Source organism: Neovison vison, chromosome 3 (genome assembly GCF_020171115.1).
Source record: "Neovison vison isolate M4711 chromosome 3, ASM_NN_V1, whole genome shotgun sequence".
Classification (NCBI taxonomy): domain Eukaryota; kingdom Metazoa; phylum Chordata; class Mammalia; order Carnivora; family Mustelidae; genus Neogale; species Neogale vison.
Genome location: NC_058093.1, coordinates 74,450,138 through 74,477,634, shown reverse-complemented (window position 1 = coordinate 74,477,634; position 27,497 = coordinate 74,450,138). Strand labels below are relative to the sequence as shown.

Here is a 27,497-nt window from a genome sequence, read left to right as displayed (position 1 = left end):
TATCTGATTTTGTGGCTCTTTACAGATACTCCCGGACCTGTGACTGATTTAAAAGTTTCAGATGTCACTAAAACGTCATGCCACATTTCCTGGGCCCCTCCTGAGAATGACGGTGGGAGCCAAGTGACACATTACATTGTGGAGAAGCGTGAGGCAGAAAGAAAGACGTGGTCAACAGTTACCCCAGAAGTCAAGAAAACGAGCTTCCAAGTCACCAACCTTGTCCCTGGGAATGAGTACTTCTTCAGAGTCACTGCCGTCAATGAATATGGCCCTGGCGTGCCAGCAGATGTCCCCAAACCAGTGCTTGCATCAGATCCTCTGAGTAAGGACCGTCCTTTTTCCTCCTTTTCACTCCAGTCTCAAGATACTGAAACACGTTCATCTACCACACCAAAGGGCTTTAATTTGTAGAAACTCAAACAGGACAAATAAATCTCTAACTCACTCATTGAAGAGTGTTTTAATCTGCCCCAACTTGTACTTCCCACGTTCAACACACTGAGCTCCAGTTTCCAGATGCTTCCAAGCAAGCAGCATACTCAAACATTTATGTAGAGTAAAAAGGGATTGGATTAGTGTACCTGGACAGTTTTTCTGAATCCCATTTTTCTTTTAGGTGAGCCAGATCCCCCAAGGAAACTAGAAGTTACTGAAATGACCAAAAACAGCGCTGTGTTAGCCTGGTTACCTCCCCTGCGTGACGGAGGTGCCAAAATCGATGGCTACATCATCAGTTACAGAGAGGAGGAGCAGCCTGCAGATCGCTGGACAGAGTACTCGGTGGTAAAAGATCTCAGCCTCGTCGTCACTGGCCTAAAGGAAGGAAAGAAGTATAAATTCAGAGTCGCAGCCAGAAATGCCGTTGGAGTTAGTTTGCCAAGGGAAGCAGAAGGAGTATATGAAGCCAAAGAACAGCTGTGTAAGTGGTCGCCATCTCCTTTTATCATGTCCATGAGAATTTTCTTCTCACAATAGACTGGACTCTCGTATTTTCTCTTTGGCTCAATCTTATTCTTCTTCAAAAATACTAGTAGCTATAATGCAATCATGAACTCGAAGCCATTAATGGTTTGCCACCCACAGTCTGAGAAACACTAGTAAAGCTCCCATCAGAGGAACTCTAGCCTCCCCGCAAACTTAACGAATTTTTGTTTTACTTTTAGTGCCTCCAAAGATCCTTATGCCAGAGCAAATTACCATTAAAGCTGGGAAGAAACTCCGAGTTGAAGCCCATGTGTATGGAAAGCCTAATCCAGTCTGTAAATGGAAAAAAGGAGAAGATGACGTCGTCACTTCCAGTCACCTGGCGGTGCATAAAGCAGATACCTCTTCCATCCTGATCATAAAGGATGTTACCAGGAAAGACAGCGGGTACTACAGCCTCACTGCAGAGAACAGCTCTGGGACAGACACTCAGAAAATCAAAATTACTGTCATGGGTAGGTTAAGCTTTAGACAAATGGTTACCTAGATATGACAATCAGAAACATTTTCTTCCTTTCAAATCCCTGTTCTTATATTTCTTTCTCTTGGTTTGTGCAGATGCTCCTGGGCCCCCTCAGCCCCCATTTGACATTTCTGAGATAGATGCTGACGCTTGCTCCCTGTCGTGGCACATCCCTCTGGAGGATGGAGGTAGTAACATCACTAATTACATAGTGGAGAAATGTGACGTGAGCCGAGGCGACTGGGTGACAGCTCTTGCCTCAGTGACAAAAACCTCCTGCAGAGTTGGAAAACTGATCCCAGGACAGGAGTATATCTTCCGGGTCCGTGCCGAAAATCGATTTGGCATTTCAGAGCCTCTCACATCTCCAAAGATGCTGGCTAAGTACCCATTTGGTAGGTTTCTTTCAGGGAGGGAAAAAAAAAGTTGTTTTCTTTCCGGTCTGTTAACTTAAGGGAAAAAACCTAACATCTCCCTTCTCCTCCTCTCCAGGTGTTCCTAGTGAACCGAAGAATGCACGGGTCACTAAAGTCAACAAAGACTGCATATTTGTGGCATGGGACAGACCAGACAGTGATGGAGGGAGTCCCATCACTGGTTATCTGATTGAACGCAAAGAAAGAAACAGCTTGCTCTGGGTGAAAGCTAACGATACTCTTGTCCGGTCAACTGAATATCCTTGTGCTGGCCTCATAGAAGGTCTCGAGTATTCATTCAGAATTTATGCGCTAAACAAAGCTGGATCCAGCCCACCCAGCAAACCAACAGAATACGTAACCGCAAGAATGCCAGTTGGTGAGTAATTTTTGTTAGTATTATGGGCGTATATTTAAATCTCAAAGTCTCATCGCTTCTTGGCCTTTTGGCTAAGATCAAGTGTAAATCTCAAAGTCTCTGAGGATTATTACTTCTATTCAGAGATATTCTCAATATTTCTGGGTGATTCTTTGAAATATGGAAGTTTGTAACTTCTGCTGTTAAGATAAACGCTAAGAGTACCTCTTATGGTTTCAGATCCTCCTGGAAAGCCTGAAGTTATTGATGTTACCAAGAGTACTGTATCCCTCATCTGGGCTCGTCCAAAACATGATGGAGGCAGCAAAATTATTGGCTACTTTGTAGAAGCTTGCAAACTTCCTGGTGATAAGTGGGTACGGTGCAATACCTCACCTCACCAGATTCCCCAGGAAGAGTACACAGTCACTGGCTTAGAAGAGAATGCTCAGTATCAATTTAGAGCAATTGCCAAGACTGCAGTAAACATCAGCCAACCCTCCGAACCTTCTGATCCAGTGACCATCCAGGCAGAAAATGGTAAAATTTCACCTTTGCCTATAATACTCAACAGAAATGTATTTTTCTTTCTCTTAAATAAAAATAAAATATACATCATGGGAGGGAAGAAAAACAGGGAACATGATAGGTACTTTGTATACAGACAACTAAAAATTACGATTATGGAAAATCTTAATAACACAGTAAACTAAAAAAACAAAAAACAAATAAAAAAAAAAGTACAAAACTGGAGGACCTTGTAATTTCAACCATACACGGGCAGAGAGAGGACAAGGAAATGCACCAAATGGTCATAGTGAAAATTGAAGGATGTTGGAATTATGGAAGATATTTACTTTTTTTTAATATGCTTTCAGCATTATCAAACTTCTTATTAAACCTATATTCTTTTTTAAAGATTTATTTAGAGAGAGAGAGAAAGAGTGCAACGGGGGGCAGAGAGAGAGAGAGAGAAAATCTCAAGCAGATTCCTCACGGAGCACAGAGCCTGATGCAGAGCTTGATCTCACAACCCCAAGATTTGAGCTGAAATCGAGAGTTAGATGCTTAACCAACTAAGCCACCCAGGAGCCCCTAAACCTATATTCTTTTATAATAAATAAAAATCCCCTCTTGAAATATGAATTTCCTACTTTTATTAACAAGAATGATATGATATAGCTTTGCTTACATTAAATCCTGATCTTATTACTTTCCAGTTCCTCCCCGAATAGAACTAAGTGTGGCGATGAAAGGTCTGCTTACCGTGAAGGCTGGAACCAATGTTTGCCTGGATGCTACTGTCTTTGGTAAACCAATGCCAACCGTCTCTTGGAAGAAAGAGGGCACGGTGCTGAAGCCAAGGGAAGGCATAAAGATGGCCATGAAGCGGAATCTGTGCACCCTGGAGCTGTTCAGTGTGAACCGGAAGGACTCGGGCGACTATACCATTACTGCTGAAAATTCGAGTGGTTCCAAATCAGCCACAATTAAGCTTCAAGTATTAGGTAACTAATGCACTTACTTAAACTCTCATATGTTACTTTGGTTAATGTGATGTAATAGAATTTACAAAATCATATGTGAGAAAAGATATATATCCTGATATATCATTTGTAATCAGAGAATTATTCTTATCACAGGGCAGTGGCATTTTAGAGCTGAAAAGAGCATTAGAAATGGTATATTCCAGTTATATATCTTACATATGAGGATATTAAGGTTGTGAAAAATTACGTACTTTCTAAGGTGATACAGGAAGTTAATGACAATATAAGACTGCACTCAGGTCTCCAGAACTCCAGTCTACTCATTCCCCATTTCACATGTGTTAGTGAAAGACTTCACTTGTCTTCGTACTCTTCCAGATAAACCAGGGCCTCCAGCATCTGTTAAAATCAACAAAATGTATGCAGATCGTGCAATGCTTTCTTGGGAACCTCCTCTTGAAGACGGAGGCTCAGAAATCACCAACTATATTGTTGACAAACGTGAAACAAGCAGGCCCAACTGGGCACAAGTCTCGGCTACGGTGCCCATCACCAGCTGCAGTGTGGAGAAACTTATAGAGGGCCATGAATATCAGTTCCGAATTTGTGCTGAGAATAAATACGGAGTAGGCGATCCAATCTTCACTGAACCGGCAATCGCTAAAAACCCATATGGTAGGAACATTTTCCTTCGGTTTTTCATTTGACTTTTTAAAGATTACCTCTTAGACTGACACAGTAACTTTTCAATCCATCTTTGCAGACCCACCTGGGCGCTGTGATCCTCCTGTTATTAGCAACATAACCAAAGATCACATGACAGTGAGCTGGAAACCACCAGCAGATGATGGCGGCTCACCCATCACTGGCTATTTGGTTGAAAAGCGAGAAACCCAGGCAGTTAACTGGACTAAAGTCAACAGAAAACCTGTTATAGAAAGAACCATAAAAGCAACAGGTCTCCAAGAGGGCACCGAATATGAATTCCGAGTTATCGCTATAAATAAGGCTGGACCGGGGAAACCCAGTGATGCATCCAAAGCTGTTTATGCCCGGGACCCCCTGTGTAAGTTTTCATGAAAGAGTCCCCTATCTTATATTGTAATCAACCCTGAACAACCAGGAATGAGATTTTTAATGAAATTTTTCTGTTATTTATCCTCAGATCCTCCTGGCCCACCAGCATTTCCTAAAGTATACGATACGACCCGTAGCTCCGTGAGTCTATCTTGGGGCAAGCCAGCCTATGACGGTGGTAGCCCTATCATTGGCTACCTTGTTGAAGTAAAACGAGCTGACTCTGATAACTGGGTGAGGTGCAATTTACCAGAGAAGCTGCAGAAAACCCGCTTTGAGGTTACCGGCCTAATGGAAGACACAGAGTATCAGTTCCGTGTATATGCTGTTAATAAGATTGGATACAGTGACCCCAGTGATGTACCAGACAAACACTGTCCCAAGGACATCTTAAGTGAGTATTACCAGCAGAAATAGAGTTTTACTCATCAGTCATATTATGAAAGTCAGTACAGAACTCCCTCGGGTAGATTTGTTTATTTATGAGCATTAGAGTTGGTAGCTCTAGGAGTACCTTGTAATGGAGAGCTGGGTTGGTACTGCGTGGTATCCTACACAGATCAAATGGAATGCCAGCTGATCTGTGGCTGAAAAGCTTTTCATACTCACACTTACATGAGAATTCATATCTTCAAAAGAATATGGAATATAGGATTTTATCCTGAAAACATAGCATTTTTTTAAACTAAGTAATGAGCTATTTGTCATTCTAATGTTTTTTTCATCTTCTAATCTACCCCTTTACATAAGTATGTAATTGTAGATTCTCCATCTTAATTTCCATTTCACCATTTCTTCTATTTTCTTATCTCCCATAACCATTTCTCCCTTTATTTTTAATTACTTGGTGAAATACTTCACCCTCTATGTATTTTTCTTCCCATGATGAAATAAGGAAAGAGAGCCAGCGTGTCACCAGAGAACCTTCACTGAATATAGAAAAGAAAAACAAGAATGGAAGTGAGCCAAGAATCAGTTGTCTATATTTAATAGAGAGTGAGTCTGAGAGTATGGAAGTTCATGAGAAAAGGAGAAGAGGAGGTAGAGATCCTTCAGGGAAAACTTGGCTTAGCCTACAGGATATCAGAATATAGAAAGATCAAAAATCACTACAGAGTACTGAAATACAGAAGTTTTGAAGATCATACTAAGAATTTTTTAAAGACCTAGAAGTCAGTTCTGGAAAAGAAACATACTTTAGGAGTGATAAGGCTAGTCCTCGGAAACACATTTGACCATTAAATTATTACTTCAAACAGTCCCACCTGAGGGAGAACTCGATGCCGATTTGAGAAAAACACTCATATTACGTGCTGGAGTTACAATGAGACTGTATGTACCAGTAAAAGGACGTCCACCTCCAAAGATAACTTGGTCTAAACCAAATGTCAATCTAAGAGAAAGGATTGGACTTGACATAAAATCAACAGACTTTGATACCTTCTTGCGCTGTGAAAATGTGAACAAATATGATGCAGGAAAATATATCTTGACTCTGGAGAACAGCTGTGGTAAAAAGGAATATACCATTGTAGTGAAAGTGCTGGGTAAGTCGATTTGAAAAAAACAATCATATGTTAAAAATGTAGTCTATGTATTTTTTACATATTCATTTCTTATTTACCCATGATTTGTCCAGATACTCCCGGGCCACCTGTCAATGTCACTGTTAAGGAAATATCCAAAGATTCTGCTTATATTACCTGGGATCCTCCTATTATTGATGGTGGAAGTCCCATCATCAACTATGTGGTGGAAAAACGTGATGCAGAGAGGAAGTCCTGGTCTACAGTGACAACTGAGTGCCCAAAAACAAGCTTCAGAGTGTCTAACTTGGAGGAGGGAAAATCCTACTTCTTCAGAGTGTTTGCTGAAAATGAGTATGGCATCGGGGATCCTGGGGAAACACGTGATGCCGTCAAAGCTTCCGGTAAGCAAATGACCTACTATCCCATCACTTTGAGTGACCTCTGACCTTGGTTATCTTGGGCTAAGTCTTATCATTTCTTCATTGCTTTAGAAACCCCTGGACCAGTTGTGGACCTGAAAGTGCTATCTGTAACTAAGTCATCTTGTAGCATAGGCTGGAAAAAGCCTCGCAGTGATGGTGGCAGCCGAATTACCGGATATGTAGTAGATTTCCTGACTGAAGACAATAAGTGGCAACGTGTTATGAAATCAATGAATTTACAGTACTCTGCAAAAGATCTGATTGAAGGCAAGGAATATACCTTCAGAGTGAGTGCTGAGAATGAAAATGGAGAAGGAACCCCAAGTGAAATCACTGCTGTGGCAAAGGATGATGTTGGTAAGCCTTTAGTCATGCATCTTCATTTTCCCTTTATTGTCCTCAAAAGTACACTCTTGAGCCCTACTTACTGGCTTTTCTGAAAATCCTTTAAAATTTATAATGATCTGAAAAAAATAAATTGCCTGGTCTGAAAAATGACAATAATTTATCTCTGCTATTTTACAGTGGCTCCTGACCTTGACTTAAAGGACATACCTGATCTGTGCTACTTGGCTAAAGAAAACAGCAACTTCCGTCTTAAGATCCCCATAAAAGGCAAGCCAGCTCCATCGGTATCCTGGAAGAAAGGGGAAGATCCTCTACCAACTGACACAAGGGTCAGTGTTGAGTCAACTGCAGTTAACACAACTCTTGTGGTATATGATTGCCAAAAATCTGATGCTGGAAAATACACAATCACACTGAAGAACGTTGCCGGCACCAAGGAAGGAACTCTCTCTATAAAAGTTGTTGGCAAGCCTGGCATCCCCACAGGACCAATCAAATTTGATGAAGTCACAGCAGAAGCCATGACCTTAAAGTGGGGTCCTCCAAAGGATGACGGAGGTTCTGAAATCACCAACTATATCCTAGAGAAGAGAGATTCTGTAAACAACAAGTGGGTGACATGTGCCTCAGCTGTCCAGAAAACCACCTTCAGAGTAACCAGACTTCATGAGGGCATGGAATACACCTTCAGGGTCAGTGCCGAAAATAAATATGGTGTAGGCGAAGGCCTGAAATCAGAGCCAATTGTTGCTAAACATCCATTTGGTAAGTGTCTCAGAGTCAGAAGACACAGAGCAAAACATGTTTTTGAGAAAAATTCCCTATTATAAATCTTGCATCATCTACTTTTTCCTAGATGTGCCTGATGCTCCCCCACCACCCAATATAGTGGATGTCAGACATGATTCAGTATCTCTAACTTGGACTGACCCCAGGAAAACTGGTGGTTCTCCCATTACAGGTATTTCATTTGATCTTCTCCTGTAGCTTTTACATTAATGTTTCTTCCAAATTGTCCTCCCTGAAAAACAAGCTGAATGAATGCTCCTTTGTTATAGCACGATCTGCAAATACAGCAATTATTTTTTCCTTTCAGTACATTAAGCATGAGTAATGTACTGAAGTAAACATCAAGTTAACACTTGATTTCAATGAGAAATCTCCTAATAGTTAAAGGCTTTCATAGTGATTTTTTTAAGTTGGAATTTTTCAACAGAAGGTGCAATAAATACACAGAAACCAAGAGGGGGAAAAAAGTGCCTAGAAATAAGAGTATAGCCCAGCAAGAATGACTATTTATTTTATATTATGCCCACGTATAAACCATTTGGCCAAAAACGTGTACTTAAAAATCAGTATTTTCTACCTGAATTGACAAATTCACTGGGTCTTTTCTTTTTTTTGTAGGGTATCATATTGAGTTCAAGGAGAGAAACAGCCTTTTGTGGAAGAGAGCTAACAAGACTCCTATTAGGATGAAAGACTTCAAAGTGACAGGATTAACCGAAGGTCTTGAGTACGAATTCCGAGTCATGGCAATCAATTTAGCAGGAGTCGGCAAGCCAAGCCTGCCCTCAGAGCCTGTTGTGGCACTTGATCCAATTGGTAAGTCATTATACAAAGGAAAGCCCAGGTGTGTTTTCTGCATGAAAAAAAAATTGGTATTCAACTGGCTTTTTTTGCTTTGCTTTAGATCCTCCTGGCAAACCTGAGGTTATTAATGTAACAAGGAATTCAGTGACCCTCATTTGGACTGAACCCAAATATGATGGTGGTCATAAGTTGACTGGATATATAGTGGAGAAGCGCGATCTACCCTCTAAATCTTGGACTAAAGCCAACCATGTTAATGTCCCAGATTGTGCCTTTACTGTAACTGACCTCATTGAAGGTGGAAAATACGAATTCAGAGTTAGAGCGAAGAACACAGCAGGTGCTATCAGTGCTCCATCAGAAAGTACAGGAACCATTATTTGCAAGGATGAATATGGTGGGTCTAATTTTACTTTTTATGCACATAAAAAAATCACAAATTAAGCCTCCTTTCTTTGCTGATTAAAATGTATTTTTTTTTCTTTGCAGAGGCACCAACCATTGTCCTTGATCCCACAATAAAAGATGGGCTGACAATTAAGGCAGGAGATACCATTGTTTTGAGTGCCATTAGCATTCTTGGCAAGCCCCTTCCAAAGTCGAGTTGGTCTAGGGCAGGAAAAGACATGAGACCATCAGATATTGTTCAGATATCTTCAACCCCAACATCTTCCATGCTTACTGTCAAGTATGCCACTAGAAAAGATGCTGGTGAATATACCATTACTGCTACCAATCCTTTTGGCACAAAGGAGGAACACGTGAAGGTAACAGTCCTCGACGTACCTGGTCCCCCAGGTCCCATTGAAATCAGTAATGTTTCTGCTGAAAAAGCAACACTCACGTGGACACCTCCATTGGAGGATGGTGGCTCACCAATAAAGTCCTATGTTCTTGAAAAGAGAGAAACCAGTCGACTTTTGTGGACAGTGGTTGCTGAAGATATTCAGTCTTGTAGGCATGTGGCCACCAAACTTATCCAAGGAAATGAATACCTCTTCCGGGTCTCAGCTGTAAACCAATATGGGAAAGGAGAACCTGTACAGTCTGAACCTGTCAAAATGGTGGACAGATTTGGTACGTAGAGCATATAAGGGAACTGACATGTTAACATTTGCAGCCCGGTTTATCAAGGCATGGATTTCTCATACATTTGCTTTCTTTTCAGGTCCCCCTGGCCCTCCTGGAAAACCTGAAATATCAAATGTCACTAAAAACACTGCCACCGTCAGTTGGAAAAGACCAGTGGATGACGGTGGTAGCGAAATCACAGGATATCATGTTGAAAGGAGAGAAAAGAAAAGCTTGCGATGGGTGAGAGCAACAAAGACTCCAGTTTCAGATCTGAGATGCAAAGTAACAGGACTGCAAGAAGGAAACACCTACGAATTCCGTGTCAGCGCAGAAAACAAAGCAGGAATCGGTCCACCCAGTGATGCTTCAAAACCTGTTCTGATGAAAGACGTAGCATGTTTGTATTTTTTTTTAACACCACTCATTTGAGAATTCCACTATTTTAGCAAAGTTATCCAAAAGCCAAACTCCTAACATACACTTTCGTGTCTTTGCTTCTGTTTCAGATCCCCCAGGCCCACCTTCAAATGCACGTGTCACTGATACTACCAAAAAATCTGCTTCTTTAGCATGGGGCAAGCCTCACTATGATGGAGGACTTGAAATCACTGGCTATATTGTAGAGCATCAAAAAGTAGGAGATGAGGCCTGGATAAAAGATACAACAGGAACTGGTCTCCGAATCACTCAGTTCGTTGTCCCTGATCTTCAGACTAAAGAAAAATACAATTTTAGAATCAGAGCCATCAATGATGCAGGTATCGGGGAGCCAGCAATGATTCCAGATATTGAAATTGTAGAACGGGAAATGGCTCCTGATTTTGAACTAGATGCTGAGCTTCGAAGAACACTTGTTGTTAGAGCAGGACTCAGTATTAGAATATTTGTGCCAATTAAAGGTCGCCCTGCTCCTGAAGTGACATGGACTAAAGATGACATCAACCTTAAAAACCGAGCTAACATTGAAAACACGGAGTCCTTTACTCTTCTGATCATACCGGAATGTAACAGATACGACACTGGTAAATTTGTCATGACCATTGAGAACCCTGCTGGGAAGAAAAGTGGCTTTGTTAATGTCAGAGTCTTGGATACCCCAGGACCTGTCCTTAACCTGAGGCCTACAGACATCACAAAGGACAGTGTCACCCTCCACTGGGACCTCCCTCTGATAGATGGGGGTTCCCGTATAACAAACTACATTGTGGAGAAACGAGAAGCAACACGGAAGTCTTACTCCACCGTTACCACCAAGTGCCATAAATGCACATATAAAGTTACTGGTTTGTCAGAAGGATGCGAATACTTCTTCAGAGTGATGGCAGAAAACGAATATGGAATCGGTGAGCCAGCAGAAACAACAGAACCTGTGAAAGCCTCTGAAGCACCGTCACCACCAGACAGTCTGAACATCATGGACATAACTAAAAGCACAGTCAGCCTGGCGTGGCCTAAACCAAAGCACGATGGTGGCAGTAAGATCACTGGCTATGTGATCGAAGCCCAAAGAAAAGGCTCTGACCAGTGGACCCACATCAGCACCGTGAAGGGGTTAGAATGCGTGGTGAAGAATCTAACCGAAGGGGAAGAATACACATTCCAAGTGATGGCGGTGAACAGTGCAGGAAGAAGCGCCCCCAGAGAAAGCAGACCCGTCATTGTCAAGGAGCAGACAGCGCTTCCCGAGTTGGATCTTCGTGGCATTTATCAGAAATTAGTCATCGCCAGAGCTGGTGAGAACATCAAAGTGGAAATTCCAGTGCTTGGTCGGCCAAAGCCCACCGTTACGTGGAAAAAAGGAGACCAGATTCTTAAACAGACACAGAGAGTTAATTTTGAAAATACAGCCACTTCAACCATCTTAAATATCAATGAGTGTGTAAGAAGTGATAGTGGACCCTATCCATTAACGGCAAGGAACATTGTAGGAGAGGTTGGTGATGTCATCACCATTCAAGTCCATGACATCCCAGGGCCTCCTACTGGACCAATCAAATTCGATGAAGTTTCATCTGATTTTGTAACCTTCTCTTGGGACCCACCTGAGAACGATGGAGGTGTACCAATAAGCAACTATGTAGTAGAAATGCGACAGACTGACAGTACTACATGGGTTGAGTTAGCAACCACTGTCATTCGCACTACCTATAAAGCCACTCGCCTTACTACTGGAGTAGAGTATCAGTTCCGGGTAAAAGCTCAAAATAGATACGGAGTTGGACCAGGCATCACATCCGCTTCTGTAGTTGCCAACTATCCATTTAAGGTTCCTGGGCCTCCTGGGACCCCTCAGGTGACTGCAGTTACCAAGGATTCAATGACAATTAGCTGGAATGAGCCTCTTTCTGACGGCGGAAGCCCCATTTTAGGATACCACATTGAAAGAAAAGAACGAAATGGTATTCTCTGGCAGACTGTGAGCAAAGCATTAGTACCAGGCAACATTTTCAAATCAAGTGGACTTACAGATGGTATTGCTTATGAATTCCGAGTGATTGCAGAAAACTTGGCTGGCAAAAGCAAGCCAAGCAAGCCATCTGAACCCATGCTTGCTTTAGATCCCATAGACCCACCTGGGAAACCAGTTCCTCTAAATATTACTAGACACACAGTGACACTTAAATGGGCTAAGCCTGAATACACTGGAGGCTTTAAAATTACCAGTTATATAGTTGAAAAGAGAGACCTTCCCAATGGACGGTGGCTAAAGGCCAACTTCAGCAACATTCTGGAGAATGAATTTACAGTCAGTGGCCTAACAGAAGACGCTGCCTATGAATTCCGAGTGATTGCCAAAAATGCTGCTGGTGCTATTAGTCCACCGTCTGAGCCATCAGATGCCATCACATGCAGGGATGACATTGAAGCACCAAGGATAATGGTGGATGTTAAATTTAAAGACACGGTGATATTAAAAGCAGGCGAAGCATTCAAGCTAGAAGCTGATGTTTCAGGCCGCCCACCACCAACAATGGAATGGACCAAAGATGGAAAGGAGCTTGAAGGCACAGCAAAGTTAGAAATAAGAATTGCAGATTTCTCTACTTACCTGATAAATAAGGATTCATCAAGGAGGGACAGTGGTGCCTATATCCTTACAGCAACGAATCCTGGTGGGTTTGCTAAACACATTTTCAATGTCAAAGTTCTTGATAGACCAGGCCCACCCGAAGGACCTTTAGCTGTCTCTGAAGTGACAGCAGAAAAATGTGTATTGTCATGGCTGCCTCCACTGGATGACGGAGGTGCCAAAATTGATCACTATATAGTTCAGAAACGTGAAACCAGCAGATTGGCATGGACAAATGTAGCCTCAGAAGTCCAAGTGACAAAACTAAAGGTCACTAAACTTTTGAAAGGGAATGAATACATATTCCGCGTCATGGCTGTAAATAAATATGGAGTTGGAGAGCCACTGGAATCAGAGCCTATGGTAGCAGTTAATCCTTATGGACCCCCTGATCCACCCAAAAACCCTGAAGTTACAGCTATTACTAAAGATTCAATGGTTGTCTGCTGGGGACATCCTGACTCTGATGGTGGAAGTGAAATCATCAATTATATCGTAGAACGGCGTGATAAAGCTGGGCAGCGCTGGGTGAAATGCAATAAGAAAACTCTTACTGATTTAAGATATAAAGTATCTGGACTGACAGAAGGACATGAATATGAGTTCAGGATTATGGCTGAAAATGCTGCTGGAATTAGCGCACCAAGTTCTACCAGTCCATTTTATAAAGCCTGTGACGCTGTGTTTAAGCCCGGCCCACCAGGTAACCCGCGTGTTCTTGATACAAGCAGATCATCCATCTCCATTGCTTGGAATAAACCTATCTACGATGGTGGTTCAGAAATCACTGGGTACATTGTTGAGATTGCCCTGCCAGAGGAAGATGAATGGCAGATTGTCACTCCACCCGCTGGGCTCAAGGCAACCTCTTACACCATCACCAACCTCATAGAGAATCAAGAATATAAAATCCGCATCTATGCTGTGAATTCTGAAGGAATGGGAGAACCTGCACTTGTTCCTGGAACTCCAAAGGCTGAAGAAAGGATGCTGCCTCCAGAGATTGAACTGGATGCTGACCTGCGCAAAGTTGTTACCATAAGAGCTTGTTGCACCCTCCGACTTTTTGTTCCGATCAAAGGCAGGCCTGCACCTGAGGTGAAGTGGACTCGGGAACATGGAGAATCCTTAGATAAAGCTAGCATTGAATCCACAAGCTCTTACACCCTGCTCATCATTGGAAATGTAAACAGATTCGACAGTGGCAAATACATACTAACTGTAGAAAACAGCTCAGGCAGCAAGTCTGCATTTGTCAATGTGAGAGTACTAGATACACCAGGACCTCCACAGGATCTCAAGATAAAGGAGGTCACTAAGTCATCGGTCACACTGACATGGGAGCCTCCTCTTCTTGACGGAGGTTCAAAAATAAAGAACTATATTGTTGAAAAAAGGGAATCAACAAGAAAAGCATATTCAACAGTTGCAACAAATTGCCACAAGACGTCCTGGAAGGTAGACCAGCTTCAAGAAGGGTGTAGTTACTATTTCAGGGTTCTTGCTGAAAATGAATACGGCATCGGGCTGCCTGCCGAAACTGCAGAGTCTGTGAAAGCATCAGAACGACCCCTTCCTCCAGGAAAAATAACTTTGGTGGATGTCACCAGAAACAGCGTGTCCCTCTCTTGGGAAAAACCAGAGCATGATGGAGGCAGCCGAATTCTAGGCTACATTGTTGAGATGCAGAGCAAGGGTAGTGACAAATGGGCCACATGTGCCACAGTCAAAGTCACTGAAGCCACCATAACTGGATTAATTCAGGGTGAAGAATACTCTTTCCGTGTTTCAGCTCAGAATGAAAAGGGCATCAGCGACCCTAGACAACTGAGTGTGCCAGTAATTGCCAAAGATCTTGTTATTCCACCAGCCTTCAAACTCTTGTTCAATACTTTCACTGTACTGGCAGGCGAAGACCTAAAAGTTGACGTTCCATTCATTGGACGTCCTACACCTGCTGTTACCTGGCATAAAGATGATGTACCACTGAAGCAGACAACTAGAGTAAATGCGGAGAGCACAGAAAATAATTCACTACTGACAATAAAGGAAGCCTGCCGAGAAGATGTTGGACATTACACAGTTAAACTGACTAACTCGGCTGGTGAAGCTACTGAAACTTTGAACATTATTGTTCTTGACAAACCAGGGCCTCCAACTGGACCAGTTAAAATGGAAGAAGTGACATCTGATAGTATTACTCTTTCCTGGGGCCCACCTAAGTATGATGGTGGGAGTTCTATCAATAATTACATTGTAGAAAAACGGGACACTTCCACAACCACCTGGCAGATTGTGTCAGCGACTGTTGCAAGGACAACAATAAAGGCTTGCAGATTAAAGACTGGATGTGAATATCAGTTTAGGATTGCAGCTGAAAACAGATATGGAAAGAGCACCTACCTCAATTCAGAGCCTGTTATAGCCCAGTATCCTTTCAAAGTTCCTGGTCCTCCTGGCACACCATTCGTAACACTCTCCTCCAAGGACAGCATGGAAGTACATTGGAATGAACCAGTTAGTGATGGAGGTAGCAAAGTCATTGGCTATCACCTGGAACGCAAGGAAAGAAATAGTATCCTCTGGGTGAAGTTGAATAAAACACCCATCCCTCAAACCAAGTTTAAAACGACTGGCCTCGACGAAGGTATTGAATATGAGTTTAGAGTCTCTGCAGAGAACATCGTGGGCATCGGCAAGCCAAGTAAGGTGTCAGAATGCTACATGGCTCGTGACCCCTGTGATCCACCAGGGCGGCCAGAGGCGATTATTGTCACACGAAATTCTGTGACTCTCCAGTGGAAGAAACCCACTTACGATGGTGGAAGCAAGATCACTGGCTATATTGTAGAGAAGAAAGAACTGCCTGAGGGCCGCTGGATGAAAGCCAGTTTTACAAATGTCATTGACACTCAGTTTGAAGTAACTGGCCTAGTTGAAGATCATAGATATGAGTTCCGGGTTATAGCTCGAAATGCTGCAGGAGTGTTTAGTGAGCCTTCAGAAAGCACAGGAGCAATAACAGCAAGAGATGAGGTAGAGCCACCACGAATAAGTATGGATCCAAAATACAAAGACACAATTGTGGTTCATGCTGGTGAGTCGTTCAAGATTGATGCAGATGTTCATGGCAAACCAATACCGACCATTCAGTGGGTAAAAGGTGACCAGGAGCTTTCAAATACAGCTCGATTAGAAATAAAGAGCACTGACTTTGCCACCAGTCTCAGTGTAAAGGATGCAGCACGCACCGACAGTGGAAATTACATACTGAAGGCCCAAAATGTTGCAGGGGAGAGATCAGTTACTGTGAATGTCAAAGTTCTTGATAGACCAGGGCCACCAGAGGGACCTGTTCTCATATCAGGAGTGACAGCAGAAAAATGCACACTAGGTTGGAAACCCCCACTACAGGATGGTGGGAGTGACATCATAAATTATATTGTGGAGAGGAGAGAAACCAGCCGCTTAGTTTGGACTCTGGTTGATGCCAATGTGCAAACTCTCAGCTGCAAGGTTACTAAGCTTCTCGAAGGCAATGAATATATCTTCCGTATAATGGCTGTCAACAAATACGGTGTTGGTGAACCTCTTGAATCTGAGCCAGTGATTGCCAAGAATCCATTCGTAGTGCCAGATGCACCAAAGGCTCCAGAAATCACAACAGTGACCAAGGACTCAATGATCGTTGTATGGGAAAGACCAGCATCTGATGGTGGCAGTGAAATTCTTGGATATGTTCTCGAAAAACGGGATAAGGAGGGCATTAGATGGACAAGATGCCACAAACGCCTGATTGGGGAACTGCGCTTGAGAGTAACTGGACTCCTAGAAAACCACAATTATGAATTCAGAGTCTCAGCCGAGAATGCTGCTGGACTTAGTGAACCAAGCCCACCTTCTGCTTACCAAAAGGCTTGTGATCCTATTTATAAACCGGGACCTCCAAACAACCCCAAAGTCACAGATATTACCAGATCTTCTGTCTTCCTTTCTTGGAGCAAACCAATATATGATGGTGGCTGTGAAATCCAAGGCTACATTGTTGAAAAATGTGACGTGAGTGTTGGTGAATGGACCATGTGCACTCCACCAACTGGAATCAATAAAACAAATATAGAAGTAGAAAAGCTGTTGGAAAAGCATGAATACAATTTCCGTATCTGTGCTGTTAATAAAGCCGGAGTTGGAGAACATGCTGATGTCCCTGGACCTGTTGTAGTTGAAGAAAAATTAGAAGCACCAGATATTGAACTTGACCTAGAACTGAGGAAAATTATAAATATAAGGGCCGGTGGCTCCTTAAGACTCTTTGTTCCTATTAAAGGCCGTCCTACACCAGAAGTGAAATGGGGGAAGATGGATGGTGAAATCCGAGATGCAGCTATAATTGATGTCACTAGCAGTTTCACCTCTCTTGTTCTTGACAATGTCAACCGATACGATAGTGGAAAATACACTCTTACATTAGAAAACAGCAGTGGAACAAAGTCTGCCTTTGTTACAGTGAGAGTCCTGGACACACCAAGTCCACCTGTTAACCTGAAAGTCACAGAAATCACTAAGGACTCGGTATCAATTACATGGGAACCTCCTCTGTTGGATGGAGGATCCAAAATAAAAAATTACATCGTTGAGAAACGTGAGGCCACAAGAAAATCATATGCTGCGGTGGTAACAAACTGCCATAAGAATTCTTGGAAGATTGATCAACTCCAAGAAGGCAGCAGTTATTACTTTAGAGTCACAGCTGAGAACGAGTATGGTATCGGCCTTCCTGCCCACACTGCTGATCCTATTAAGGTTGCAGAAGTCCCACAACCTCCAGGAAAAATAACTGTGGATGATGTCACCAGAAACAGTGTCTCCTTGAGTTGGACAAAGCCGGAACATGACGGTGGCAGTAAAATCATTCAGTATATTGTGGAAATGCAAGCTAAACACAGCGAGAAATGGTCAGAGTGTGCTCGAGTCAAGTCCCTTGAAGCAGTAATTACTAACCTAACTCAGGGAGAAGAGTATCTCTTTAGAGTTGTTGCCGTAAATGAAAAGGGAAGAAGTGATCCTAGGTCGCTTGCAGTTCCAATAGTTGCCAAAGATCTGGTCATTGAGCCAGATGTAAGACCTGCATTCAACAATTACAGTGTACAGGTCGGCCAAGATTTGAAAATAGAAGTGCCAATTTCTGGACGTCCTAAGCCAACCATTACCTGGACTAAAGATGGTCTTCCACTGAAGCAGACCACAAGAGTCAATGTTACCGATTCACTTGACCTCACCGTACTTAGCATTAAAGAAACTAATAAGGATGATGGTGGACATTATGGAATCACAGTGGCTAACGTTGTAGGTCAGAAAACAGCATCCATTGAAATTATAACTCTAGATAAACCTGATCCTCCAAAAGGACCTGTTAAATTTGATGAAGTCAGTGCTGAAAGTATTACGTTATCTTGGAATCCCCCATTATATACAGGGGGCTGCCAGATCACCAACTACATTGTTCAGAAAAGAGACACAACCACCACAGTATGGGATACTGTTTCTGCTACTGTTGCCAGAACCACACTGAAAGTGACCAAACTGAAAACTGGTACAGAATACCAATTCAGAATATTTGCTGAAAACAGATATGGACAAAGTTTTGCCTTGGAGTCGGATCCAATTGTAGCTCAATATCCCTACAAAGAACCAGGCCCTCCAGGCACCCCATTTGTCACAGCCATTTCCAAGGACTCCATGGTTGTTCAGTGGCATGAACCAATCAATAATGGTGGAAGCCCAGTCATAGGTTACCACCTTGAGAAAAAGGAAAGAAATAGTATTTTGTGGACAAAAGTCAACAAAAATATTATTCATGACACTCAGTTTAAAGCAGTCAATCTAGAAGAGGGCATTGAATATGAATTCAGAGTTTATGCTGAAAATATTGTTGGTGTAGGTAAAGCAAGCAAGAATTCCGAATGCTATGTAGCCAGAGATCCCTGTGACCCACCAGGAACACCAGAAGCAATAATGGTTAAAAGAAATGAGATCACTTTACAGTGGACCAAACCTGTTTATGATGGTGGAAGTATGATTACAGGTTACATTGTAGAGAAACGTGATTTGCCTGAGGGTCGCTGGATGAAAGCCAGCTTTACAAATGTCATTGAAACTCAATTTACCGTGTCTGGTCTTACTGAAGACCAAAGATACGAGTTCAGAGTCATTGCAAAGAATGCGGCTGGTGCAATAAGTAAACCCTCCGACAGTACCGGACCAATAACCGCCAGGGATGAGGTTGAACTTCCCAGAATTTCAATGGATCCGAAATTCAGAGACACAATTGTGGTGAATGCTGGAGAAACGTTCAGGCTTGAGGCTGATGTCCACGGAAAGCCCCTACCAACCATAGAGTGGTTACGAGGAGATAAGGAAATTGAAGAGTCTGCCAGATGTGAAATAAAGAACACAGATTTCAAGGCTTTACTTATTGTAAAGGATGCCATTAGGATTGATGGTGGACAGTATATTTTAAGAGCTTCCAATGTTGCAGGTTCCAAGTCATTCCCAGTAAACGTAAAAGTGTTGGATAGACCAGGACCTCCAGAAGGGCCAGTCCAGGTTACTGGAGTCACTGCTGAAAAATGCACTTTAACATGGTCTCCACCACTTCAAGATGGTGGCAGTGATATTTCTCATTATGTTGTTGAAAAGAGAGAAACAAGTCGACTTGCCTGGACTGTTGTTGCTTCAGAAGTTGTGACCAATTCTCTGAAAGTTACCAAACTCTTAGAAGGGAATGAATATATTTTCCGCATAATGGCTGTAAACAAATATGGTGTTGGAGAGCCTTTGGAATCCGCACCAGTACTAATGAAAAATCCGTTTGTGCTTCCTGGACCACCAAAAAGCTTGGAAGTCACCAACATTGCCAAGGACTCCATGACTGTCTGTTGGAACCGTCCAGATAGTGACGGTGGAAGTGAGATTATTGGTTACATTGTAGAGAAGAGAGACAGAAGTGGCATAAGGTGGATAAAATGTAATAAACGCCGCATTACAGATTTGCGTCTAAGAGTAACAGGATTAACAGAAGATCATGAGTATGAATTCAGAGTCTCTGCAGAAAATGCTGCTGGAGTTGGAGAACCAAGTCCAGCTACAGTTTACTATAAGGCTTGTGATCCTGTGTTCAAACCTGGCCCACCCACCAACGCACACATTGTAGACACCACTAAAAATTCAATTACACTTGCCTGGGGTAAGCCCATCTATGATGGTGGCAGTGAGATCATAGGATATGTAGTAGAAATCTGTAAAGCAGATGAAGAAGAGTGGCAAATAGTTACTCCACAGACTGGCCTGAAAACCACGCGATTTGAAATCTCAAAACTCGTTGAGCACCAAGAGTATAAAATACGAGTCTCTGCCCTCAATAAAGTTGGCGTAGGTGAGGCTGCATCAGTTCCCGGTACCGTGAAACCAGAAGATAAACTTGAAGCACCCGAACTTGACCTTGACTCTGAATTAAGGAAAGGAATAGTTGTAAGGGCTGGTGGATCTGCCAGAATTCACATTCCATTCAAAGGTCGCCCAACACCTGAGATCACTTGGTCTCGAGAGGAAGGTGAATTCACAGATAAGGTCCAAATTGAAAAGGGAGTAAACTATACCCAGCTATCAATAGATAACTGTGATAGAAATGATGCTGGAAAATACATTCTCAAGCTGGAAAACAGCAGCGGATCTAAGTCTGCTTTTGTAACTGTGAAAGTTCTGGACACCCCAGGGCCACCACAGAATCTGGCAGTCAAAGAAGTGAAAAAAGATTCTGTCCTGCTGGCATGGGAACCACCCATCATTGATGGCGGTTCAAAGGTGAAGAACTATGTTATTGACAAACGTGAGTCAACCAGAAAAGCATATGCTAACGTGAGTAGTAAATGCAACAAAACAAGCTTTAAAGTTGAGAACCTTACAGAAGGAGCCATTTATTACTTTAGAGTTATGGCTGAAAATGAATTTGGAGTTGGTGTTCCAGTGGAAACCGTTGATGCTGTGAAAGCCGCTGAACCTCCTTCCCCGCCAGGAAAAGTGACACTCACAGATGTGTCCCAGACCAGTGCATCGCTGATGTGGGAGAAACCTGAACATGATGGTGGCAGCAGAGTCTTGGGTTATGTTGTTGAAATGCAGCCCAAAGGAACAGAAAAATGGAGTGTTGTGGCTGAATCCAAAGTCTGTAATGCCGTGATTACTGGTTTGAGTTCTGGACAAGAATATCAGTTCCGTGTCAAGGCTTACAATGAGAAAGGAAAAAGTGATCCAAGAGTGCTTGGTGTTCCTGTCATAGCCAAAGATTTGACCATACAGCCTAGCTTTAAGTTACCGTTTAACACATATACTGTCCAAGCTGGAGAAGATCTTAAAATTGAAATTCCAGTTATCGGACGACCGAGACCTAACATTTCATGGGTCAAAGACGGTGAGCCTCTTAAACAGACAACAAGAGTAAATGTTGAAGAAACAGCCACTTCAACGATGCTGCACATTAAAGAAAGTAACAAAGATGACTTTGGAAAATACACTATAACAGCAACAAATAGTGCAGGTACGGCAACAGAAAACCTCAGCATCATTGTTTTGGAAAAGCCCGGACCTCCAGTTGGACCAGTTCGGTTTGACGAAGTTAGTGCAGACTTTGTTGTTATCTCTTGGGAACCTCCAGCCTACACTGGTGGCTGCCAGATAAGCAACTACATTGTAGAGAAGCGAGATACAACTACCACCACTTGGCAGATGGTGTCAGCAACAGTTGCAAGAACAACAATTAAAATAACCAAACTGAAAACAGGCACAGAGTACCAGTTTAGAATTTTTGCAGAAAACAGGTATGGAAAGAGCGCCCCTCTGGATTCTAAACCAGTTATCGTACAATATCCATTTAAAGAACCTGGGCCACCTGGAACTCCTTTTGTGACATCCATTTCAAAAGATCAGATGATTGTGCAGTGGCACGAGCCAGTTCATGATGGAGGAAGCAAAGTGATTGGCTACCATCTTGAACAGAAAGAAAAGAACAGCATTTTATGGGTCAAATTAAATAAGACTCCCATTCAAGACACCAAATTCAAAACAACTGGGCTTGATGAAGGCCTTGAGTATGAGTTTAAAGTTTCTGCTGAAAATATCGTTGGCATTGGCAAGCCTAGCAAAGTCTCAGAATGCTTTGTTGCTCGTGATCCATGTGACCCACCTGGTCGCCCTGAAGCCATTGTTATTACAAGAAACAACGTTACACTGAAATGGAAGAAACCTGCCTATGATGGTGGTAGCAAGATAACAGGTTATATTGTAGAAAAGAAAGATCTACCTGATGGCCGCTGGATGAAAGCCAGCTTTACCAATGTGTTAGAAACAGAATTTACAGTGAGTGGACTTGTAGAAGACCAAAGATATGAATTTAGAGTAATTGCAAGAAATGCAGCTGGCAACTTTAGTGAACCATCTGAAAGCACTGGTGCTATTACTGCCAGAGATGAAATTGATGCACCAAATGCCTCACTGGATCCAAAATACAAAGATGTAATCGTCGTTCGTGCAGGAGAGACTTTTGTCCTCGAAGCTGATATCCGCGGCAAGCCTATACCTGATATTGTTTGGTCAAAAGATGGCAAAGAGCTTGAAGAAACAACTGCTAGGATGGAAATTAAATCTACTATTCAAAAGACCACTCTTGTTGTCAAAGACTGTATACGTACTGATGGAGGACAGTATATTCTGAAACTCAGCAATGTCGGTGGTACAAAATCCATACCAATCACTGTAAAGGTACTCGACAGGCCAGGGCCCCCTGAAGGTCCTCTGAAGGTTTCTGGAGTTACTGCTGAGAAATGTTATCTGGCATGGAACCCACCTTTACAGGATGGTGGCGCTAGTATTTCACATTACATCATCGAAAAGAGAGAAACAAGCAGACTCTCCTGGACCCAGGTTTCAATGGAGGTACAGGCCCTTAACTACAAAGTCACTAAACTTCTTCCTGGTAATGAGTACATTTTCCGCGTCATGGCTGTGAATAAATACGGAATTGGAGAGCCCCTGGAATCTGAGCCTGTTATAGCCTGTAATCCGTATAAGCCACCAGGTCCTCCTTCACCGCCTGAAGCCTCAGCAATCACCAAAGATTCTATGGTAGTAACATGGACACGCCCAGTGGATGATGGAGGTGCCGAAATTGAGGGCTACATTCTTGAAAAACGAGATAAGGAAGGCATTAGATGGACCAAGTGCAACAAGAAAACTCTAACAGATCTCCGATTCAGAGTAACTGGCCTTACCGAAGGTCATTCCTATGAGTTCAGAGTCGCTGCCGAAAATGCAGCTGGTGTGGGTGAACCTAGCGAGCCTTCAGTTTTCTATCGTGCATGTGATGCCTTGTATCCACCAGGTCCACCAAGTAATCCAAAGGTGACAGATACTTCCAGATCTTCTGTCTCCCTGGCATGGAATAAGCCAATTTATGATGGTGGTGCACCTGTTAAGGGCTATGTGGTGGAGGTCAAAGAAGCCTCTGCTGATGAATGGACAACCTGCACTCCACCGACAGGATTACAAGGAAAGCAGTTCACAGTGACCAAGCTTAAAGAAAATACTGAGTATAACTTCCGCATTTGTGCCATCAATTCTGAAGGTGTAGGTGAACCTGCAACCATACCTGGCTCAGTTGTTGCTAAAGAGAGGCTAGAGCCACCAGAAATAGAACTTGATGCTGATCTCAGAAAGGTGGTTGTTCTGCGGGCAAGTACTACTTTACGCTTATTTGTCACAATCAAAGGTCGACCAGAACCTGAAGTTAAATGGGAAAAGGCCGAAGGCACTCTCACAGAGAGGGCCCAGATCGAGGTGACCAGCTCCTATACAATGTTGGTAATTGATAACGTTACCAGATTTGATAGTGGTCGGTATAATCTGACACTAGAAAATAACAGTGGTTCCAAAACAGCCTTCGTTAACGTCAGAGTTCTTGACTCACCAAGCGCCCCTGTGAATTTGAATGTAAGAGAAGTAAAAAAAGACTCGGTGACGCTGTCCTGGGAGCCACCACTTATTGATGGTGGAGCTAAGATTACAAACTACATTGTTGAGAAACGAGAAACTACAAGAAAAGCATATGCTACTGTTACAAACAACTGCACAAAGAACTCTTTTAAAATTGAAAATCTACAAGAAGGATGTTCTTACTACTTCCGAGTCTTGGCTTCCAATGAATATGGGATTGGTTTGCCTGCTGAAACCAGGGAACCCGTTAAAGTTTCTGAACCACCCCTCCCCCCGGGAAGAGTGACTCTTGTTGATGTGACCCGTAACACAGCTACAATTAAGTGGGAGAAGCCAGAAAGTGATGGTGGCAGCAAAATTACTGGCTACGTAGTTGAAATGCAGACTAAAGGGAGTGAAAAATGGAGCACTTGCACACAAGTTAAGACTCTAGAAGCAACTATATCTGGCTTAACTATGGGAGAAGAGTATACCTTCAGGGTAGCTGCCGTCAATGAAAAAGGAAGAAGTGATCCGAGACAACTCGGAGTGCCAGTAATCGCAAGGGATATTGAAATAAAGCCTTCCATCGAGCTTCCTTACAATACTTTCAATGTAAAGGCTAGAGACCAACTTAAGATTGATGTTCCATTTAAAGGGAGACCTCAAGCTACCGTAAGCTGGAAAAAGGATGGTCAGATTCTTAAAGAAACCACAAGGGTCAATATTTCTTCTTCAAAGACTGTAACATCACTATCTATCAAGGAAGCTTCCAGGGAAGATGTTGGCACTTATGAATTATGTGTCTCCAACAGTGCTGGATCCATAACAGTTCCTATAACTGTAATTGTCCTTGACAAACCAGGCCCTCCGGGACCTGTTCATATTGATGAGGTTAGTTGTGACAATATAACGATTTCCTGGAATCCTCCAGAATATGACGGTGGCTGCCAAATTAGCAATTATATCGTTGAAAAGAGAGAAACCACTTCTACCACATGGCACATAGTTTCACAGGCAGTTGCAAGAACGTCCATTAAAATAGTTCGTCTGACAACAGGAAGTGAGTATCAGTTCCGTGTTTGTGCAGAAAACCGCTATGGCAAGAGCTCCTACAGTGAATCTAAACCCGTTGTTGCAGAGTATCCATTCAGCCCTCCAGGTCCTCCTGGTACTCCTAAAGTTGTGCATGCCACAAAATCTACCATGGTTGTAAGCTGGCAAGTGCCTGTTAATGATGGAGGAAGTCAAGTAATTGGCTATCACCTTGAATATAAAGAGAGGAGCAGCATTCTTTGGTCAAAAGCAAATAAAATCCTCATCGCTGATACACAAATGAAAGTCTCAGGCCTTGATGAAGGACTGATGTATGAGTATCGTGTATATGCTGAGAACATTGCTGGAATTGGTAAATGCAGTAAGTCTTGTGAACCAGTCCCTGCAAGAGACCCTTGTGACCCTCCTGGACAACCTGAAGTCACAAATATCACCAGAAAATCAGTGTCACTTAAATGGTCTAAACCACATTATGATGGTGGCGCTAAGATCACAGGATATATTATCGAACGTAGAGAACTACCAGATGGCCGGTGGCTGAAGTGCAATTTTACTAACGTACAAGAAACATACTTTGAAGTCACCGAACTTACTGAAGATCAGCGTTATGAATTCCGGGTTTTTGCAAGGAATGCAGCTGACTCAGTTAGTGAACCATCTGAATCCACTGGGCCTATTACAGTTAAAGATGATGTTGAGGCTCCAAGAATTATGATGGATGTCAAGTTCCGAGATGTGATTGTTGTCAAAGCTGGAGAGGTCCTTAAGATAAATGCAGACATCGCAGGGCGACCTCTGCCAGTGATTTCCTGGGCCAAGGATGGGGTAGAAATTGAAGAAAGAGCAAGAACAGAAATTGTCTCAACAGACTATAGCACCTCGTTAACAGTGAAAGACTGTATCCGACGAGACACTGGGCAGTACGTACTAACACTGAAGAACGTTGCAGGAACTCGGTCTATGGCAGTTAACTGCAAGGTACTTGATAAGCCTGGCCCACCAGCAGGACCGCTTGAAATAAATGGCCTCACAGCTGAGAAATGCTCGCTTTCCTGGGGACCGCCCCAAGAAAATGGTGGTGCAGATATTGACTATTACATCGTAGAAAAGCGTGAAACAAGCCGCCTCGCATGGACAATATGTGAAGGAGAATTAAGGACAACATCCTGTAAAGTAACCAAGTTACTCAAAGGCAACGAATACATCTTTAGAGTAACAGGTGTTAATAAATATGGTGTTGGTGAGTCCCTGGAGAGCGTGGCAGTAAAGGCACTAGATCCGTTTACTGTTCCAAGTCCACCTACTTCTTTGGAAATTACATCTGTGACCAAAGAATCCATGACCCTTTGCTGGTCGAGACCGGAGAGTGACGGAGGCAGTGAAATCTCTGGATATATAATTGAAAGGAGAGAGAAAAACAGCCTACGATGGGTACGTGTAAACAAAAAACCAGTTTATGACCTGAGAGTGAAATCAACTGGGCTTCGGGAAGGATGTGAATATGAGTACCGGGTTTACGCAGAAAATGCTGCTGGCCTGAGCCTTCCAAGTGAAACCTCTCCCTTAATTCGGGCAGAAGATCCAGTGTTCTTGCCATCTCCTCCATCCAAACCCAAAATTGTGGACTCAGGCAAGACAAACATAACTATTAGCTGGGTTAAGCCCTTGTTTGATGGTGGGGCCCCAGTAACAGGATACACTGTAGAATATAAGAAATCTGATGAAACTGAGTGGGAGACCGCCATTCAGAACTTAAGAGGCACAGAATATACCATAGGTGGACTAACAACAGGAGCCGAGTATGTTTTCAGAGTAAGATCTGTCAATAAGGTCGGTGCTAGTGATCCCAGCGATAGTACCGATCCCCAGGTAGCAAAAGAAAGAGAAGAAGAACCTGTATTTGATCTTGACAGTGAAATGAAGAAGACCTTGATTGTCAAGGCCGGCACCTCCTTTACCATGACCGTACCTTTCCGGGGAAGACCAGCACCTAGTGTCATGTGGAGTAAGCCAGACAGTGACCTCCGTGCTAGAGCTTATATTGATTCCACAGACTCTCGTACGTCACTTACTATCGAAAATGCAAACAGAAATGATTCTGGAAAATACACGTTAACAATTCAGAATATTGTGAATGCTGCTTCACTGACCTTAGTTGTCAAAGTTTTAGATTCTCCTGGTCCTCCAACCAATATCACTGTACATGATATAACCAAAGAGTCTGCAGTGTTATCCTGGGATGTTCCTGAAAATGATGGCGGAGCACCAGTGAAGAATTACCACATAAAAAAACGTGAGGCCAGTAAGAAAGCATGGGTCTCTGTGACCAACAATTGTAACCGCCTCTCCTACAAAATCACCAACTTACAAGAAGGGGCGATTTACTACTTCCGAGTATCTGGAGAGAATGAGTTTGGTGTTGGTGTACCAGCTGAAACAAAGGAAGGAGTAAAAATAACAGGTATGCTTTAAGAACAAAGAACATTTATATATATCTATATTAATTTTCTTAGAATACTGTGAATCATTCTAATTAGTCTCACTTAATTTAAAATGCTTTTGCTTCACACCTCAATTCATACTGTAGCA

The 27,497-nt window shown here is 42.8% G+C and overlaps 1 protein-coding gene across 5 annotated transcripts in view; it reads left to right on the top strand.

The window, feature by feature from the left end:
- The window catches only part of TTN (titin), a 274,456-nt gene that overhangs the window by 213,532 nt on the left and 33,427 nt on the right, over positions 1-27,497 (top strand). For all 5 annotated transcript variants that reach the window (XM_044242432.1, XM_044242430.1, XM_044242431.1 and 2 more), the window contains 20 exons: positions 26-325; positions 620-922; positions 1,167-1,442; positions 1,546-1,845; positions 1,943-2,245; positions 2,465-2,764; positions 3,445-3,732; positions 4,093-4,389; positions 4,478-4,780; positions 4,880-5,185; positions 6,051-6,338; positions 6,431-6,721; positions 6,812-7,099; positions 7,268-7,855; positions 7,947-8,051; positions 8,498-8,695; positions 8,784-9,080; positions 9,173-9,760; positions 9,852-10,154; positions 10,264-27,369. In XM_044242432.1, coding sequence (XP_044098367.1) covers positions 26-325; positions 620-922; positions 1,167-1,442; positions 1,546-1,845; positions 1,943-2,245; positions 2,465-2,764; positions 3,445-3,732; positions 4,093-4,389; positions 4,478-4,780; positions 4,880-5,185; positions 6,051-6,338; positions 6,431-6,721; positions 6,812-7,099; positions 7,268-7,855; positions 7,947-8,051; positions 8,498-8,695; positions 8,784-9,080; positions 9,173-9,760; positions 9,852-10,154; positions 10,264-27,369 — 23,028 coding nt within the window. The remainder of the gene's footprint in view (positions 1-25; positions 326-619; positions 923-1,166; positions 1,443-1,545; positions 1,846-1,942; positions 2,246-2,464; positions 2,765-3,444; positions 3,733-4,092; positions 4,390-4,477; positions 4,781-4,879; positions 5,186-6,050; positions 6,339-6,430; positions 6,722-6,811; positions 7,100-7,267; positions 7,856-7,946; positions 8,052-8,497; positions 8,696-8,783; positions 9,081-9,172; positions 9,761-9,851; positions 10,155-10,263; positions 27,370-27,497) is intronic.